Here is a 19,408-nt window from a genome sequence, read left to right as displayed (position 1 = left end):
ATAGTGGCCTTTAATCTCACTGCACCCTCGATAAACCTAGCAACCTTTGCTGTTGTCTGATCATTTTGATCTGATAAAAGAAAGAACAATGTGGCTGCAGATGGGCGGCCTGGGATGGTAAGTAAGAGTGGGGTGATGATCTCATTCCTCAGATCTTTATAAAGGGGACAAGACAGGAGAACATGAGCCACTGTTTGAAAACCAAGGTACGACTGTACTGTCACAAATTCTTTAAAAGTTAGTAAGTAAACAATATGTCATCTGGCTAAACTTGAGCCGTATTGTTTCATCCCTGAGCTCTGGCCTTGCTAGCTAGGAGTGATGGGAGTTGTAGTTCAACAACATCTGGGGACCCAAGGCTGAGAAAGGCTGATCTAGTCCAACCCTCTCTCAGGTGGCTAATTGCCATGGGTTGACTGGACAGTATCCAGCTTCCTGAAGGAACTACTGCTTGTCCAGTTTCAAGGGTCAAGCTCATCCAAGCAGCAGAGATGGGAGAGCAAAGAGGGACAGCTGTTTCCTGTTTGCGAGCTCCGCTGCGTCACTGGTGTAATCGGCAGTACAGTCTTGCCTCTGCACGATCACTCTTTGTACAAGGGAATGGCCTCCGGTGGCTTCCAGAAATGTCAACAAGACATAGAAGTTGCTTTCCCTCCCCCCAATAAATAAATAAATAAATAGACATAAATTATATGAAATTCAAAGACTATTTAGCTAAATATGCTAAGACAATTTAAATAGAAATACTCGCAAATACCCGATAGGCTTAGGATTTAAGTATGTGATGTTATAGAATAATATGTTTAAAGTTAAAATGAAATGTTTTAAAAAGTTAACATGAAAAGAAAGGAAGATGTTAAGTGATTAATTTTATGAAAAATCTGTTTTGGAAAACTGTTACAAAGATATACATTGAAACTCAGCCAGGGGGATTTGAGGAAGTCTCTTAACAATGTTACGAAGATTGGATAATGTACAGTTAGGATTTATGTTAGCTAGTTTGTTTATGAATTTTGGAAAATCAATAAAAAAAATATTGATAGATAGATAGATAGATAGATAGATAGATAGATAGATAGATAGATAGATAGATATAGATAGATGATAGATGATAGAGATAGATAGATAGATAGATAGATAGATAGATAGATAGATGATAGATAGATAGATAGATAGATAGATAGATAGATAGATAGATAGATAGATGGCAATATCTCCCTAAGAAACATTTCCTTGCCTTTAAGGTCTCCCCTGCCCCCGGTAAGGGAGATTATTTCCCCCTCCTAAGCTACTGTGTTACTCCTAATGGATGAACATTGCCCATAGATTTCAAGTGAAAAATCTAAGAGAGTCCTAGGAGAAGGGGGGGGGGGGAGCTTTTCGTGGTGCTCCAAAGTTTTATTTAACACGAAAGGCCCTGCTGGATTTTAGATCACAGGCTACAATCACGAGCTTCTTTCTTTGGCTAGGCAGAGTTGGCTGGGTTGTGACCCTTTGTTCTATTTCCCTCGGATCTGCTTCAGCGTTGGAGAGGAAGTGGGTCCCTGGGGGGCCGTAAGTGCCATGGGAAGAGACAGACCTTCGGACTCAAGTCAGCTGCAGCAATCTTCGCGAGGAAGCGCTGCCAATCCAAGGCATCAAAAAGCACGATGTCAAGACAGACAAGGGCTGAACAGCTGAGTGAAAGATATTGTTATACATTTACAGTGTTTGTGTGTGTGTGCGCGCGCGCAGACCTCCTAAACCAGGCATGGCCAAACTTGGCCCTCTAGCTGTTTTGGAACTACAACTCCCATCACCCCTAGCTAACAGGACCAATGGTCAAGGATGATGGGAATTGTAGTCCCAGAACAGCTGGAGGGCCAAGTTTGGCCATGCCTGTCCTAAACCCTAGGAATTAATAAATGGTACAATTTTGATGATTTGGGATGTGAAGGGAGAGATACAAGCTGCAGAGGAGTTCCTGGGCTAGCCTATGCAAAAAACAAAACAAAAAACGACCTGGCCAAGCTAGTGCCAATAATAATAATAATAATAATAATAATAATAATAATTTATTTATACCCCACCCATCTGGCTGAGTTTCCCCAGCCACTCTGGGCGGCTCCCAATCAAAACAGTACAGCACAGCATTAAATATTAAATATTTAAATATTAAGAAACAATACAGGGCCATTGAGGGCCATTGGTAATGCAAGAGAATTGAATTCCCCTCTTGTCCTCAGGTGTGAACAGAGACTGGGGATTGGGAAGGCTGCCAGTGTAACTGGGTGTGAGTTTTGAGCAAGGGTTGCTGAGAAGAAGGAGGAGGAGGAGGAGGAGGAGGAGGAGGAGGAGGAGGAGGAGGAGGAAGGAGGACTGGTATCCATTTTGGGCAGGTTGGCTGAAAGCTGGCTGGGAGAGATGCCTTGGACTTCAGTGCTGCATTTCTGTGGAGGAACAAGCCCCACTTGAGATGACCATGCTGTAAGATCTGGACTCCCTCCATGCAGACTGAAGGTGTCAATAGGTGAATAAACCATATTTCTTAAAGCTACAATGGTCCCCCACTGTGTCTCGATTATCCAAAGGAACACAGACCCTGGGTGAGTGCCTGGAACCCCATGGGCTCTTGCCCCCGCTCGGCAGAGAGAGGGGGAGGCACCCAATTTTTGTAACAAGACCTTTATCTCTGTTGCCTTGTATGATCACAAGGAAAGCCCGCGATCCACTGGACAGCCTTCCCATGGCAGAAAGGAATTTAGACCTGAAGGGACCCTCTGAGAAATACAAATATGCAATCACAAGTCTGGGAAACACAGAAATTCTCAGGATTCTACAGTGGAAATAAGTGGCTTTTGCACAATGAACACTGAACCTACTCTCCCTCCCTTAACCCCAACCCAGTTTCGTGTGCTCTTTCTAACCATCCTGTAATCAACAATTCAGCCATTGATCCTCATGCAACACATAAAGGTAAAGGTAAAGGTACTGCCCGTATGGGCCAGTCTTGCCAGACTCTAGGGTTGTGCGCTCATCTCACTCTATAGGCCGGGAGCCAGCGCTGTCCGCAGACACTTCCGGGTCACGTGGCCAGCGTGACAAAGCTGCTCTGGCGAACCGGCACCAGCGCAGCACACGGAACGCCGTTTACCTTCCCACTGGTAAGCAGTCCCTATTTATCTACTTGCACCCGGAGGTGCTTTCGAACTGCTAGGTTGGCAGGCGCTGGGACCGAACAACGGGAGCGCACCCCGCCGCGGGGATTCGAACCGCCGACCATACGATCGGCAAGTCCTAGGCGCTGAGGTTTTACCCACAGCGCCACCCGTGTCCCCATGCAACACATACTTGGAGCTAAATTTTTTTGCTGCTGATACTGCTGATGACGACGATGGACAAATATCAATGTGATAGTTTGCTAGACTGGACCTGCAGCTATGAAGGCCAATGCTAGCATGAGCCAAGGCACAAACAGGTAGCCCGTGAAGATGTTGTGAGCTAAAAGTTTGAGCCTGACAAAAGTCTGCTTATGTTTATGTATTTTCTATGTTATTGGTAGAGAGGAACCCCTTAGTCAGTTCCTGCACTGCCTCGGGCAACATGGGATGTATAGATTAGCATTCCTTTCTACAGAATTGCAATTAAATATACAGACTTTGGAAATGGCAACATATGAATGGCTGCAAAAATCAGTGCTGGATTTACGTATAAGCTAAACTCTTTTTTTTTATAAATAATATTTATTAAGGTTTTCCAAATTAAAACAAATTAAATCCAATTTATAAACTTTTTCCAATAACCAGGACTTCCCCTCCCCACCCCCTCTTGCATTCCAAATCTTCCAAATAAACAATTAAATTCAACAAATTCTTATCCCCAAATTACACTCATCATCAATAACCCAATTTTTTTTCCAAGTTCCCATCCCCTAAGATCGATCTACTCCCTTCCACGAGGTCCCCCTTTTCAGATATAATGCAGATAAATATAAAATAAAGATAGAAAAAAATAATTTTACAACTTTTGGATTCCAAATTTCCCTCCCCCCCTTCCCTGTTGCGTTCCCCATATCCCTCCATTTCTAGTATCTTTCTGGAGTTCCCACATTTCACTAAGCCCATACCCCTCTGATTCTTTGCCAGTCATTTTTAATTTCGAGTGTCCGATCATAGAAGGAGCCTATCTCCAAAAGGGGCCCATTTCTTCTATCCAGATTTTTGTATCCAGGAGTGAAAACTCCAATTTTATTTCCATAAGCTTATCAAATCTGGATATCCCAAATGTTCCCACTTCCAGTTCGTTCTTGTTTCTTTATTTATTTCCCTGTTCTCCCGCAGGAATGTTCTTTTTCCAAAAGCTTCTAGTTTCTCTGCAGAGGCTTGTTATTCAGGAACCAAACGTTGCGTCATGTCCCTTTCATTTTCCAACAGATAAATCCATTGTTTCTTATGGTGTGTAGACCTCTGTAGACAAAATAATGTTCCATTTCTGCAGTTTCCCAGGAAATTAAAAACTCTGTTCAACTATTCAAGTTTCCTGTCGAAAACACATGCAATAACCCTCAGCTCCTCTAGATGGACCACAGCAGCTGAGCTCCCTTCCAGATCACATCCACCAGTCCAAATAACTTGTTGGTCCTTATTTGAAACAATTTATGTCCAATTTATAACAAATGTAACCGGCAAAGTCCTCATAACAAAGACTCCAATTTGTTCTTCCGTTTTGACAGCTCTTTGACAGCTGTCAAAACCTCCGTTGCTCTTCTCCAGGCATTTTCACGAATCGCTCCAGGGATTCCGGGGGGGGGGTGTTACTTTTTAATACAAATTCCACCTTTCTCCTCCAGCTCACTCTTATATTTTCCCCTCACGAAGTTGCAAATTCATCAAGATAAGGTTACTCTCGATCTTAGTTGTCAAGTCCTTTGTTTTGGCTCTTCTACAATTAAGGGGGGGCTGACTTCCTTTTTCCACCTCCCCCGTTCGCTCCAAATTTTAAAAATTTATCCCTCTTTTTAGTCCATACTCCAATTACTCACGGGTTCTTCTTTTGGGTCCGAATTCTCAATAGAAGAAGCTAGCGCTCTCCACCGAATGGCATGCGGCTTCGCTCGGCAGGGGAAGCGGAGGACTCAAAGCACCACCCCTCCTCCTGGCGCCCGTTCTTTAGCCTTTAAAAAGGCTCTTTCGCGGGCCGGGGAGGGGCGCAAAGGTGCCAGCCGAGTCACCATGTCCATGGGCCCCGTGCCCATGGTTTTTGAGGGTCCCCGCGTCGCCGGCGCGGTAGGACCCAACCCCTGCCGAGCCGGCTCCCTCCGGAGCACGGAGGGAGCCCGCCATTCGGCGATGGCGCCAACCCGGAAGTCCGTATAAGCTAAACTCTTTAGGGGCCCCCAAAAAAATTTTAAGAGAAAAAAGCTGAATGTACATTTCCAAAATATGATAAAAAACAAAATAAAAGCTACATACAGCAACAGTGTTTTGTGTTGTGTAGGCTCCTCTGATGTAAGTCATGGGCCCCGCCTGCTAGCCTGCTCCCTAAAATATCACTGGTTTGCTCATTTCTATATGCAGTGGTACCTTGGGTCTCAAACTTAATCTGCTCTGCAAGTCTGTTCCAAAACCAAAGCGTTCCAAAACCGAGGTGCACTTTCCCATAGAAAGCAACGCAAAATGGATTAATCCGTTCCAGACTTTTAGGGCCCCATTACCTTCAGTAGCTTAGGGCCTCATCAAACCTAAATCCGGCCCTGGCCAAAATGAACAGTGTGTAATGAAGGCTGGATACTTTGTTAAAATTGTTTTTTAACAATGCAAACACCATTACGTGTGGGCCCATCATCCCATGCATTAAAAAGCAATGTTGTCATCTCCTTGGGACAGGAAATGTCAATTATAGTTTGTGTTTCTATGGAACAGTTTCATACACTGCAGGATGTCTGTGGCGCACTTGCATCCTGTTGTATGCAGTGTCACAACTTTTGAAAGGCTGCACTGTTCTACAGACGCGGACCACTCCCTTGCAGGACACAAGAAATACAGACAGAAACTCATTGGCTCCTCGGACATCTGGCTTGTAAGTCTGGCTGCCTGTGTCTGACAAGTGAGCATCTCACGTCAATGTTTCCTCATCTGGACTGCACCTTCCAGGAGAGCTATAGTCTGTCTTTTAGTAAGGTAAAAGGGACCCCTGACCATTGGGTCCAGTCGTGGCCGACTCTGGGGTTGCGGCGCTCATCTCGCTTTACTGGCCGAGGGAGCCGGTGTACAGCTTCCGGGTCATGTGGCCAGCATGACTAAGCCGCTTCTGGTGAACCAGAGCAGCACACGGAAACGCTGTTTACCTTCCCGCCAGAGTGGTACCTATTTATCTACTTGCACTTTGATGTGCTTTCGAACTGCTAGGTTGGCAGGAGCAGGGACCGAGCAACGGGAGCTCACCCCATCGCGGGGATTCGAACCGCCGACATTCTAGCAGTTCGAAAGCATGCCAAAGTGCAAGTATATAAATAGGTACCGCTCCAGCAGGAAGGTAAACGGCATTTCCGTGCGCTGCTCTGGTTCACCAGAAGTGGCTTAGTCATTCTGGCCACATGACCTGGAAGCTGTATGCCGGCTTCCTCGGCCAATAAAGTGAGATGAGTGCCACAACCCCAGAGTCAGTCACGACTGGACCTAATGGTCAGGGGCCCCTTTACCTTTACCTAAACATTTTATTAAGTGAAGCTACTACCATCTCAAAACCCCCACTATCAATTTACAAATCAAATTTATTGAATAGCTAGTAGGTCCTAGCGCCCAGTGTGCAAGCAATAACACGTGATAATGGAAATGGACGTGCATCTTGAACAAAGTCTTGCAGCTATAATTGGCGCAGTGCAAAACCAAAGTTTCTGTGCTTGCAAATTTGCCCCATCTAGGATGTTGAATGGACGTTGCTAGGAATCACTAGCAGGTGCTGCAAACCTTCTTATTTAGTTCTAGGAACTTCTTCCTAGGAGTCTTTCGCTGCAGATTTCTAGGAGGAGTGGTAAGACGCATTTGATCGAGCACCTGCGACGGCTGAAGTCAGAGAGACTGTTCCCAGCTTGCTTATTCTACAAGCGATCCAATCCGTGGGAACTCTTCCTAGTTTTCATTCCAGAATCACGGCCGCCTACTGCAGCACGCAGAGCTATCATGTGAGCCGCGAATAAGAAGCAGCGGGATTAATATGCAGGGCCTCGTTGCTGTCAAGTTGTGTTATGGCACCTGGGAGGTCGAGGCAATCAAAAACGCCCTTCTCATATTAGGCGTTTCCCAGGGGGGAGAAATCTCTTCATCTGCAACTGATTATAAAGTAGTTTGTCTGAAAACAATGTCAGCTGGATTTACAGAGACTTGACAGGAGTTCTTCCTCGTATACCTTTTTTCTTTTTAATACTCTGCCGGATGTTTCGTCTCAACAAAAATGCATTAAATGAGTAAAAGAAAGAATCATAACTCCCACAAGAAGCCTGTGTAACGGGCAGCGTTCCAAAGGACTTGGTTCAGCAAAGGTCACATGCAGGCTTTCCAGAAAATATTTGGAATTAAAGCACATGTTTATTCGGAATTAAAGCCCATGTTTGGAGGATTACTGGAACTGAAGCCCTGTTGCCCTGAGTGACCAGACATTCGCAGCATTGTGAAACATGGGGGGGGGGGGTTCCTTCTCAAAGTTTATATCTTTTCTCCACCCCTCCATCATTAGGCTAACACCACAGAGTTTCATGTGAGAAGTTAGGGAAGAAGTAGATGGAGGTTTTTTTTTTGGGGGGGGGGGGGAACGACCAGAAATGGGCAACCAAGATGCAGTATCTCCCCTATGAAGAAAAATAGCAGTGTTTGGGATTTTATAGTTTAGAGAAAAGGTGAGGTGATAGAAGTTTAAAAAATTACGCATGGCATGATGAAAGTACAGTGGTACCTTGGGTTAAGAACTTAATTCATTCTGGAGGTCCATTCTTAACCTGAAACTGTTCTTAACCTGAAGCACACTTTAGCTAATGGGGCCTCCCGGTGCTGCCGCACGATTTCTGAGGTAAAGTTCTTAACCCGAGGTACTACTTCTGGGTTAGCGGAGTCTGTAACCTGAAGTGTCTGTAACCTGAGGTACCACTGTAGATAAGAGATACATTTTTCTCCCTCTCTCATAAGATTCCTAAGGCCAATTTCTACTTCTTCCCTTCCACCTCCAGAGCCCCACCCTACCCCAGGGGCGTAGGAAGGGGGGAAAGACTGCCATGACTGCCCCCACCGCGACTCCCAAGCCTACCCCGAGTCGTCGGGGTAAGGGGTGGAGCTGTGCCGCTTTGCCGGCGGCATTCACATCAACTGATAGGAAGTGCCTACAGAGGGTGGTGAATACAGCACAAGATATTATGGGCTGTCCTGTGAATCCGCTGGATGAAATAGCGGAAGAACAGTTGCCTCAGGAGAGTGAGGGAAATTCTCAGGGATGATTCACACCCTGGCCGGCACTTTCTTGATCTCCTGCCCTCGGGCAGAAGATATAGAAGCATGATTAGTCGTGCCAACAGGGTAAAGAACAGCTTCTATCCATGGGCTGTTAGGCTGCTGAATGAAAAGATAACAACAGGACAACTGACTTTCGGGTTTGGTGGGTGCGCGTCAGTAAACGAGGGGAATTAAGACTAAGAGAGCTGAGTGGGGGGTGCTCGTGTAATCTCACTGTATACAAGTTGTACAAGTGACAATAAAGTATTTCAATTTCCCCCTTCCCCCTTTATTTTGACAGCTTGGGGGAGGCTTGGGAGTGGTGGGAGGGCGGCACACCGAATGTCTGCCATGGGCGGCTTGCTCTGTCCCCGGCTGCAGGCCATGTGCGCCACTCCGGGCACCCAAGTGGCTATCCTGAGCCTGGGAGGGCACCCACTGCGCCACCCCCCCCCTCGGGAGCACACCCGCCCTGGGCAGCGCAGGCATATGCTCCTCCACTGCCCTACCCCATTCCTGATATCCTAGAAGCTCCCAGGTCCAGGCCATTGTTTTGGATTTTTAGATTTTCCTGCTTATCACAGTTTAGGGAGTGAAAACAGGGCCACCCAAAAATGAAGCAGTGGTTTCTGCATCCTTAATAAAGTCCCGAGGCATGCATAAAGCACTATCTTGTTTTTGGGTGGCCCAGTATGTCTTCCAAATTGATAAACACTTGATCACTTGCATTTGCTATTAGTATATGTTATGTTTATATGTGTGTATGGGGGGAAAAGTAAACAGAGAGAGGTGCTGTGATCCAGACTTCTTTGGTAAAAGTATACACTGCAGCTTAGTGGTCCAACCAGTGCTATAAAAACCGTATCTAGAAACCGCTGTGTATTTAAAATGTTTAACTATGCTTCCCTCAAAGTCACTGCATTTTTATCGCCTCAGAAAAGAAAATAGGTGCAGCTCTTCACATTAACATTCCTGGCCGCTATTTGGGAGGTAGCTAGAAGTTGCTTGGATGTTTCTGGCTAGGAGTTCGCTATTTCTGAGTGCTCTGCAGATTCTTCTTGGGTCAGTTAGCACTGACTATATATGCTTACTTGCGTTCCACATTCTCACCCTACATAAGCAGGTATTCCAAAAACTCCAAGAAGTCTCTTGTAGTCACTAGGAAGCTGACCCAGCAGTTTGGATTACCAAGGGAAACAGAAAGTCTTTCGCAAGGTCCCTTGACACATACCTAGAAAAATCTCAAGCACCTGATCTCATAAGCCTCAGACAATCAAAGTGTTCTGCTGCCAGCGCTGTACTAGTGTTTCTTCAACAGGCCCTAACAAATAACAGATCTCCAAGTTCAGAAAACAGTACAAGACTGATATCAGGGGACAAAATGTGCAACTTCTCTGCTTACAACCTATGTATTTTGCTTCCTCTGAGCCAGGGGTAGGCAACCTAAGGCCTGGGGGCCAGATGCGGCCCAATCGCCTTCTCAATCCAGCCCGCGGATTGTCCAGGAATAAGCGTGTTTTTACATTAGTTGAATGTGCCCTTGTATTTAAAATGCATCTCTGGGTTATTTGTGGGGCATAGGAATTCATTCATTTCCCCCAAAAAATATAGTCCGGCCCACCACATGGTCTGAGGGACGGTGGACCGGCCCACGGCTGAAAAAGGTTGCTGACCCCTGCTCTGAGTCCTCTCCTCCAAGCCTTACAGGACATCTCTAGCCTGTGTGGTCCTGGCTCCCTACATTACTTTGATCTGAATGTTCCCAGGCCACGCATGAGACTGAGCACAGCAAAACAACCAGCAAGTCTTTAATGTCAATTAGCTGCAATTGGAAAAGCTTAAATTTCATTTTCCAGAAAAACAGTGGGTCACTGGGACGGGGATACTGAAAGCCCCCCAAATGGACAGAAGGTGCCATCTTCAAAGGCGAGAGAGGGAGAAAAAGTCATGCCCTAAGGAGGGCAAGCCTGGTACATTCCCAGACTTCTTGACTATAAAAACTGGCACAGTTCCATTGTCATGACAGCAGGGTAAAGAATAAAATCTCCCCAATGGAAATAACAAGGATATTATGCAAGGGTGGGTACACTTTAAGCCAGCGTGAAAATATTCACCTTCCAGCTTCAGAAACAGCTTGCCTCAAGCAGAATGTGGATTATGATAATGCCCTCTGTTAAATGACAACAACTGCCCACGGGGAATCAACCAGTCTAGCGAGTCACAAGTTCCTAAACATTCTTTAATATGTGGCCATTCCGGGTAAAAGCATCTTCCTCAAGGACTAGTTTCTGAGAGCTCAGTGACATATTCCCAGAGTGAAAGTTGCTTTTTTTCAAATTCATAGTCTGACAAGCAACTTATAAAGCAAGCAAGCAATCTCTCACAAAAAGAGGGCCTGTGCAGTCCCATTTGCCACACTTCCTGTGGAAAATATGCACAGCGACAGAAGTTCCAAAATATCTTTTTAACCGGACCCTTGAAAGGAGACCTTTTCCTGACCCTCTGGGCTTTCACTGCACACAAATGTCTAACCTGCCATGAACTGTAGATAGTTCTTTCCACTGCAGAGATCAGAATAAATGGTCATTGAGATAAATGCTATCCTTCCAAGGATGAAATATCCACATGCACACTATTTTTTATGTATTAGGCAAATGTGGGGGAAAAGGATAATCAACCAAAGTTGCCTAAAACAGAAAAGCATAACAAAAACAAAACAGGCTTGGGTATAAACTGCTAGAACAGTGAAGAACAATGCATCTTGGGCACACATTGCATGGGTTGGCTGGCAACCCTGACCAACGTGCAACTGCACATCACTCACACATGGTTTGAGAATTATTGCGATAACATCTCACACAAATGGCTGGATTCTGTATCACGAGTTGATGTGCCCTTCTGCTCTGAACCAAAGGCAGACCTGAGTGAGTGGTTTGATGCAGGGATACCAAAGAAAGATGTCAAAAACACCAGAACAGGCACTTCTAGTTCTTTATTAAAGAAATGGTGACTTGTCTGCGCCCAATCAAATGCTCACACATCCTTTATGCATGAAGCAGCATGTCACTTTGCCCAGAACCTCCCATCACAACTGGCTGGTGAGCAGTGTTAGAAACTGAGATATGAAAGATAGGAGCTAAATGGCACCTTAAATCTAGGTTATGGGCAAAACAACAGAATGTCTAGGCACGCTTTTTTAATAACAGAAATACAAAGCCAAAAATGAATGAACTGCCTCTAAAATATTATGTTCATTTCTCACATGGTCTAGTCCTGTCCCTGCCTACCTACCTAATATTCTTCAGAGGATCTCTTCTCCAGTCTTCAGAGAATAGCTGGAAGTGGAGAGGCAGAAAAAGGTCCTCCTTTCCTTCCACGCTGCAGTTTTAATCTGAAATCTTAGGCGCAGTACTGCGCCCAGAGCTCAGAAATTGCTTGCGCCAATGAAATTCCCTGTCACAAAATGGGAGTTTTGAACACTGTTGAACCACAGGTGGTAGCTATCCAAAACATCTTCCCTCCTTGGGCCAAGAGCCCAGCATCCTCTGGTCCACAGATAAGCACAACCTCAAAGCAAGCCCATTAGCATATATCAAAGCAAGGAAACATAAACATCTCTGAGCTCCTTCTAGCAATCAACAACCAATTATTTTGGGGGTTATCTTGACTACCAACATGGCGGCTGCAGGCCTTCCAGAACATTTCACTTCAACACAGCTTCCTCAGCTATAAAGACCACAGAGAAGTCTATAGCGGTGACCAGAGAGAAAAAACACCATGGCAACAACACAACCGGATGTCTTCAGCTGCCCCAGGTGCAAAACATATTTGTCCTGCACTAGTCTCCACAACCAGAGCAGGTGTTGCAACCTTCCAAGAGCTTGACCTCACCCCCAAAGGCACACTCCTCCATTGTCTCCTGTGACAGACGGATGCCAACAAGTTCCCCCCGTCGCGCCCTGTTTCCTATAGTCAGCTTCCCCATGAATTAATGGTCCTCTCTGAACAACTGCATTTAAGTCCCATTCCTAAGCAAACTTTCTTGGAGTGAAACAATGCCATTCTTTTACACAGAAGAAAGCACCTCTAATTTCAAGGCAGCTTATTTGCCAATAAGTATGACTATGGGACGTGGGTGGCGCCGTGGGTTAAACCACAGAGCCTAGGACTTGCCGATCAGAAGGTCGGCGGTTTGAATCCCTGCGACGGGGTGAGCTCCCGTTGCTCGGTCCCTGCTCCTGCCAACCTAGCAGTTCGAAAGCACATCAAAGTGCAAGTAGATAAATAGGTACCACTCTGGCGGGAAGGTAAACGGCGTTCCCGTGCGCTGCTCTGGTTCGCCAGAAGTGGCTTAGTCATGCTGGCTACATGACCCGGAAGCTGTACGCCGGCTCCCTCGGCCAATAAAGCGAGATGAGTGCCGCAACTCCAGAGTCGGTCATGACTGGACCTAATGGTCAGGAGTCCCTTTACCTTTATATTTACGACGACAAATGAAGAGCCAGGATTCATGTCACAACCTGTAAGAGTGTTGCTTAGGATCGCAACCACTGAACCATTGTGCATGGGGCTGTGCAAGGTTGACTAAATTAATAGACGGTATGGGGAAATCGGAAGACATCACCAGGGGGACACGATGACAGGTCTCCAGATCCACAAATTAATCAGTAGTTTATTTATTTAGCAAGATTTATATACCAAAAATACCGTATTTTTCGCCCCATAGGGCGCACCGAACCCATAGGATGCACCTAGTTTTTGGGGGGGGAAATAAAGGGGAAAAAATTATTTCCCCCCCAGGTGCGGGGCTGGGGCAGGGGAAGCCCGAGCTTCCCCCAACCCCAGCCCCCAGAACAGGCTGCTATCCGCTAGCCGTGGGAAAGCTGCGCGAAGCCCGAAGCTTGGGGCGTGCTGAGCTCAGCGCGCCCCAAGCTTCTGGGTGCAGGCAAGTTCTCCGCTAGCCGTGGGAGAGCTGCGCGACTTCACGCAGCCCTCCCACGGCTTGCAGAAAGCAGTGCTGAGCCTGAAGCCTGGGGGGGTGCTGAGCTCAGCATGCCCCCAGGCTTCGGGTGCAGGCACCTCTCCCCAAGCCATGGGAGAGCCGCACGACTTCGCACAGCCCTCCCACAGCTTGCAGAGAGCTTCCTGAAGCCTGGAGAGCGAGTGTGCTGTTCCAGGGGGGAGGTTACCGTGGGGCGAGGTCCAGGACCTGAGTTGAGGGTCGGCAGACAGTCCTGCTCGGGTGAAGCGGGGTCCACAGCGGGAAGCCGGGCAAGGACAGGAACTCTGGGGGAAACAGCACTGGATGCTGGCCGAAACAGCTCATCAACGACGTTGCTCCCGCAACCTGGGACCGGGCTGACTGGCCTTTATCTTCTCTGAGGCCAGGGGCGGTCCCGGCCCCCAGGAGACCCGCCTCTCCTGGCCTTAAGGCGAGCACTCCTCCTGGGAGAAACCAGTTCCCTTCGCCTCTCTGCCCTGAGCCTCTGCAGTTCAGAAGAGGCTGAAGGGTTACTGTGCCCAGGGGGAGACTCACCTGTAGGCACTGAGTCCAAAACCACCTCTGGAGCCAGAGTGGATTCACCTGGTGCCTGCTCCTGAGGATCCGGCACAGGAGCAGGCGCTTCAGAATCAAAGCCCTGCCCCAGCTCAGCCGGCCCTGGAGGCGGGGACTCCTGTGCAGGCGGGGATTCCTCCGGTTCAGCCTCTGAATCGGATTCCCAGGCCATCACAGCGAGAGGGGTAGGTGCACACCGACCCCTCCCGCTCTCCAGGCTTCAGCGAAAGCCTTCATTCGCCCCATAGGACGCACACACATTTACCCTTCATTTTTGGAGGGGGAAAAGTGCGTCCTATAGGGCGAAAAATACAGTATATCTAAAGCATCTTACATAAAAAGGTAAAGGTACCCCTGACCTTTAGGTCCAGTCACAGACGACTCTGGGGTTGCACGCTCATCTCGCTCTATAGGCCGCAGACAGCTTCTGGGTCGTGTGGCCAGCATGGGTAAGCTGCTTCCGGCGAACCAGAGCAGCGCACAGAAACGCCATTTACCTTCCCGCCGGAGCGGTACCTATTTATCTACTTGCACTTTTGAACTGCTAGGTGAGCAGGAGCTGGGACCGAACAACGGGAGCTCACCTCACCCTGTTGCAGGGATTCAAACCACCCACCTGATCTTACATATATCTTACATAATATAGTGTAAAATATTAGAAAGAATAAAAACTGACTTTAAGACAGTGGACATTTATCCAAATATAGATAAAGTCAACAGTTTTAAGAACAAACATACAAAATGAAATTACATGCTTGGGTAAGGCTTGCCTAAACAAAGAAGGTTTTAGCAGGCGTATAAAGCAGTAAGTACAACATAGGTACTTGCCTAACATTAATCAGGTGGGAGTGCCGGAGATCAGATGCTGCCACACTAAAAATACTGATTTCTTGCAAGTGTGGAATTAATGTTATACAGCACTTGTAAAAGTGCTGGATCCCCAGATCTAATTGATCAAGTGGCCACATGTGAGACGAGCCTTCAGTAAATCAGTTCCAGTAAATTGGTTCGGTGCTGATGATATTCGCCCAAGGAGTCTAAAAAGAACTCAACTGTTAAAATAAGTGAACTTGGTGACTTTTGTATATAATCTGCCTCCTTAATCTGCCTCCAGAAATGGATAAATGGAACACCAGACATTTTAAAGACTCCCAAACAAGTCCTGGGAACAGCAAAGCAGGCAGGCTGAACTCAGGAGGGGGAAACAGAAAAGACTATATATATATATATGAAGATAAACCAGAGGTGTCAGATCAGGTTCTGCCTAGAGAAAGAGCACAATTTACCATAAATCAGGCTGGTTTGTATTCCCGCAGGCTCTATTATCTTTCCATTCTGAAAATTTGGCAGTGCTTAACCCTCTAGATATTATGAATGTTTTGCTAGCAGAACTGCTTTCCCTTTGCTGTTAGCCTCATTAGCACCAAGTCATGGGAAGAACATCAGCTATTTTGGCATTTTAAAACTAGGACAGCTGGACAGCTGGAATTCAAGGATGGACAAAAAGAAGCGCTCTTTCACACAACAGTCAGGGAATTTACTGCCACACAACGTGGCGAAGGCCACAAGCTTAAAGGGCTTTGAAAAAGGATTAGATAAAATGATGGTGAATGGGCCTGTCCGTGACCATTAATCACAACAGCTGAATCAAACGTCCATGTTCAAAGGCAGTATATCTCCAACTCAGCAGGGGAAATGTTGCAAGAATTAGTCATGCAATAAGTTCTACACAACACATTCTATTGCATAAGCCTTGCTGATGGTGGCTTCCAACAGTTAAGAGTAACATAATCAAACAACAATGCCAAATGCCAAATTGACTGTCTTGTTTTAATAGCACTGTTTTAGTGCGTATTTTAATTATGGATATTTATATTTTAATGGTTTGTGCAATTTGGTTTTTATACTTTGTAAACTGCTTAGAAGCTTACCGTATTTTTCGCTCTATAAGACGCACCAGACCACAAGACGCACCTAGTTTTTGGAGGAGGGAAACAAGAAAAAAAAAATTCTGAATCTCAGAAGCCAGAACAGCAAGAGGGATCGCTGCCCAGTGAAAGCAGCAATCCCTCTTGCTGTTCTGGCTTCTGGGATAGCTGCACAGCCTGCATTCGCTCCATAAGATGCACACACATTTCTTCTTACTTTTTAGGAGGGAAAAAGTGAGTCTTATAGAGCAAAAAATACAGTATTTTGGCATTAAGCAGTATATAAGTTAATAAATACAACAGCAACACCACCACCACAACCACGTGATGATTTAAATCCATCAACTCCCAGGCCAGGCAAAAAAGCCTGCTGGAATGAAAACGTCTTCGCTCACAGGCGGAAGACCATCAGACAGTGGGACAAGATCTTCTACAATATTGGTGCAGCCACTGACAAAGCCCTGTCTCTCGTAGGTACCAGCCGTCTCTCCACCCACTGGTGGGGAGAGACAGCAAAGGCCTTTCTTCCCCTTTTCTTAGGGAGCGGACAGGATCAAAGAGGAGGAGGGCAGTTTATGACCCTCCAGGGGTCTCCATCAGGCCCTCCAGGTCTCTCTATCTGGCCCTTGATACTTTCTTCAGGCCATACACCCCTCAAGTTGTTTTTGCCTGTCTGGAATGTGCTCTTCATCTCTGATAATGACTCTCCCTTGCCTGGACGGAGAAGTGTGTACAAGTGTGTAGAAACTAGCCTACTATACAAAGGTAAAACTTAATATCCTATGCTCCACCCACTTTCCCATCTAGCTCCGCCTACTACTAGAATGGAAGATTGACCAGAACGTTCCCTGGCATGGCTTTAAAAGGGCCAGTAGTTTGAATCGTGCCTGGAAGTGACCTGCCAACCAGTGCAGAACCTATGCAGGTTAGGTATAATACAGCACCTTCTAACCTGCTGGCAGCCACATGCCAGACCCTCCAAGTGTCCCTATTTTCCAGGGACAGTCCTAGATTTACAGAAGCTGTCCCAGCTCCTGATTTGATCCCAGAATGTCTTACTTTTCCTTAGGGCGTCTTTATTTTCATCAGAGAAATGTTGGAGGGTGCGGGAGTTATGCGACCCCTGAGCCAAGGAGATAAGTAACTATAGAACCTTTAGAAGACATCTGAAGGCAGCCCTGTATACGGAAGGTTTTTTTAAAAAAATGTTTAATGTTTTATTATGTTTTTATATATGTTGGAAGCCACCCAGAGTGGCTGGGGCAATATAAGATGGGCAGGGTATAAGTAGTAGTAGTAGTAGTAGTAGTAGTGATATACTACTAATAATAATATTCTTTAAATTTTAAAAATTATTTATACCCTGCCCATCTGGCTGGGCTTCCCCAGCCACATAATAATAATAATAATAATAATAATAATAATAATAATAAACAGGAAGTCCTATTTTCATTGGAGAAATGTTGGAGGGTATAATATGCTGGACCAATTGAAGCATCTGGTGACTCTGCAAACGTAGCTCCCTGAACAGCACATGGCAATAAGCCAATCACGATGTAACTGAGGCATGCATCCCCACAGCCAGGTTGGTCTTGGAGCCTCATTTATCCCCACTTCCTCCCATCTATGGCCACACTCTGCTTTAAAGAAGCAGACGTGACGTCGCGTTACTTTATAAAGGAAGGGAGCTGCAGCTTCCCCGCGCAGCCAAGCAACTGCAGCCCATCACCGAGAAACTAAGAGCAGGGCTCCTTTCCAAGGCTCCCACACAGGCCTCAGACCGAAAACAAACAAATTGAGTGCTCTCCCCCCTGACAGCGTTTTGGGAAAAACAGCTTGGCAGAGTATGGCGCCTGCACTTTGCATCTGAACATAGCCACTGATTTCCACCTCTGCTCTGAGGTGGGAGAAGCAAAGGTGGCTGGAGGGCTTAAAGGCAGGCCTGGCCACAGAAAGAGGGGTGGTCCGTTCCTCTACAACAGGGGTGGGCCAACTGCCAAGAGACTGCAATCTAGAGTTAAAAACTGGCTGTGATCTACCCCCTTTTGGGGTGTTCAGGTCAAAGTTGTTCAGCTTTTTTTAGGGTGGGGATAAGCCCCGTTTCTTTAGGGTGCCAAAGTGGTTGGGCTTCTTTGAGGGGACCCAGTGATCTACCACAGATGTCCAGTGATTTACTGGTAGATCATGATCTACCTGTTGGACATGCCGGCAGTATACAACATAAATAAAAGGGTGTAGAGGCAAGGAGTACAAAAGCAACACACATAGCACCTCTCTTCACGAGCATTCTGAATCTCTTCTGAATCAGCAAGCAGGTAAGCCACTCTTTGAATTTCCAATAATAATAATAAGCACATCACCCTGGGCCATCATGGGAAAATAAACTGGTACCAGCTGGGGCCCAGTGCTGAATGGCAGTCACCGGGTTATTTTTAAGGGGAGCCCACAACGGCAGACCCTGCAGAAGTAACAATGAACTTATTCCCAGGTATGTTTATAGGATTACAGCCTGATTCAAAGCCAGGAACTCAGTGGGTGACCCTGGGCAAGTCATTTCCCCTTCCCTTTTGCCCGAAGTTCATTGCTGGAAGTGCAATACACTGTCATAATTACAATAGGTAAAGGTGAAGGGACCCCTGACCGTTAGGTCCAGTCGTGACTGACTGACTCTGGGGTTGCCTGTTTATCTACTTGCACTTTGACATGCTTTCGACCTGCTAGGTTGGATGGAACAGGGACCGAGCAACGGGAGCTCACCCCGCCGCGGGCGTAGCCGGGGGTGCAGGGGGCAGCTGCCCTCCCCATCGAGTAAATAATAATAAAAAGTAAGCAATTGCATTGCAAAGAACTCTGTTCTGCCCCCTAACATAAAGGCTGCCCCCCCATAAATCCTGTCCCAGGCTCCCGTCGCAAGCGGCGCCCCCTACCTTGCTCGCAAGGCCCCTTGCTGCGCTGCTCGACGGGGCGCCCGCCGCGGCTCTGGGCGCGCAAGCTGGCCGCCCGCAGCTGGCAGCCGCTGGGGTAGGTGAGCCCGTCGCTGCCGCACACCGGGTAGCGGCTCTTGCAGGCGCACACGCCCGGCTGGCCCTTGCGCCGACGGCGGCACTCCAGCCCGGTGGCGCAGCGGCCCCAGCCCCCGGCCGGCCCGGCCGACGGAGACCCGGCGCCGCACGCCTCGCCCTCGCCCCGCGCGCACTGCCAGCAGCAGCCGCAGCCGTCGCGGACCTTGCCCAGCGGGCAGCCCCGGGCCGGCAGCGGCGGGCACTCGGAGGACGGGGCGCACGGCGGGCAGCCGGCCGAGGGCGAGGGCTCGCCCAGGGACGCCGAGCAGCAGCAGCAGAAGGCGGCCAGCAGGAGGAGGCAAGGCGGCGCGGGGCCGAGACGCGACATCGCGGGGACGACTCGACGGGCGGCGGCGGCTGCTGCTGCTGCTGTTACTCCCGCTCGGAGCTGGCGCTGGGAAT

At 47.5% G+C, this 19,408-nt stretch overlaps 1 protein-coding gene and 1 long non-coding RNA gene across 2 annotated transcripts in view; both read right to left on the bottom strand.

Moving 5' to 3' along the window:
* IGFBP7 (insulin like growth factor binding protein 7) overlaps nt 1–19,408 on the bottom strand; it is a 25,552-nt gene extending 6,144 nt beyond the window's left edge. Inside the window, exon 1 of the mRNA XM_081894763.1 lies at nt 18,872–19,408. Coding sequence (XP_081750889.1) covers nt 18,872–19,334 — 463 coding nt within the window. The 5' untranslated portion in view covers nt 19,335–19,408. The remainder of the gene's footprint in view (nt 1–18,871) is intronic.
* Nucleotides 3,359–6,435, bottom strand: LOC309360473. Its single transcript, XR_014164183.1, has 2 exons — nt 5,339–6,435; nt 3,359–3,699 (listed from the first exon to the last, which is right to left on the bottom strand). It is a non-coding gene; the product is annotated as an uncharacterized lncRNA (long non-coding RNA).

Source organism: Podarcis melisellensis, assembly GCF_964234715.1.
Source record: "Podarcis melisellensis genome assembly, chromosome: 17".
NCBI lineage: Eukaryota > Metazoa > Chordata > Lepidosauria > Squamata > Lacertidae > Podarcis > Podarcis melisellensis.
Note: the sequence above shows the minus strand (reverse complement) of the source record. Positions and strands in the feature narration are given on the sequence as shown.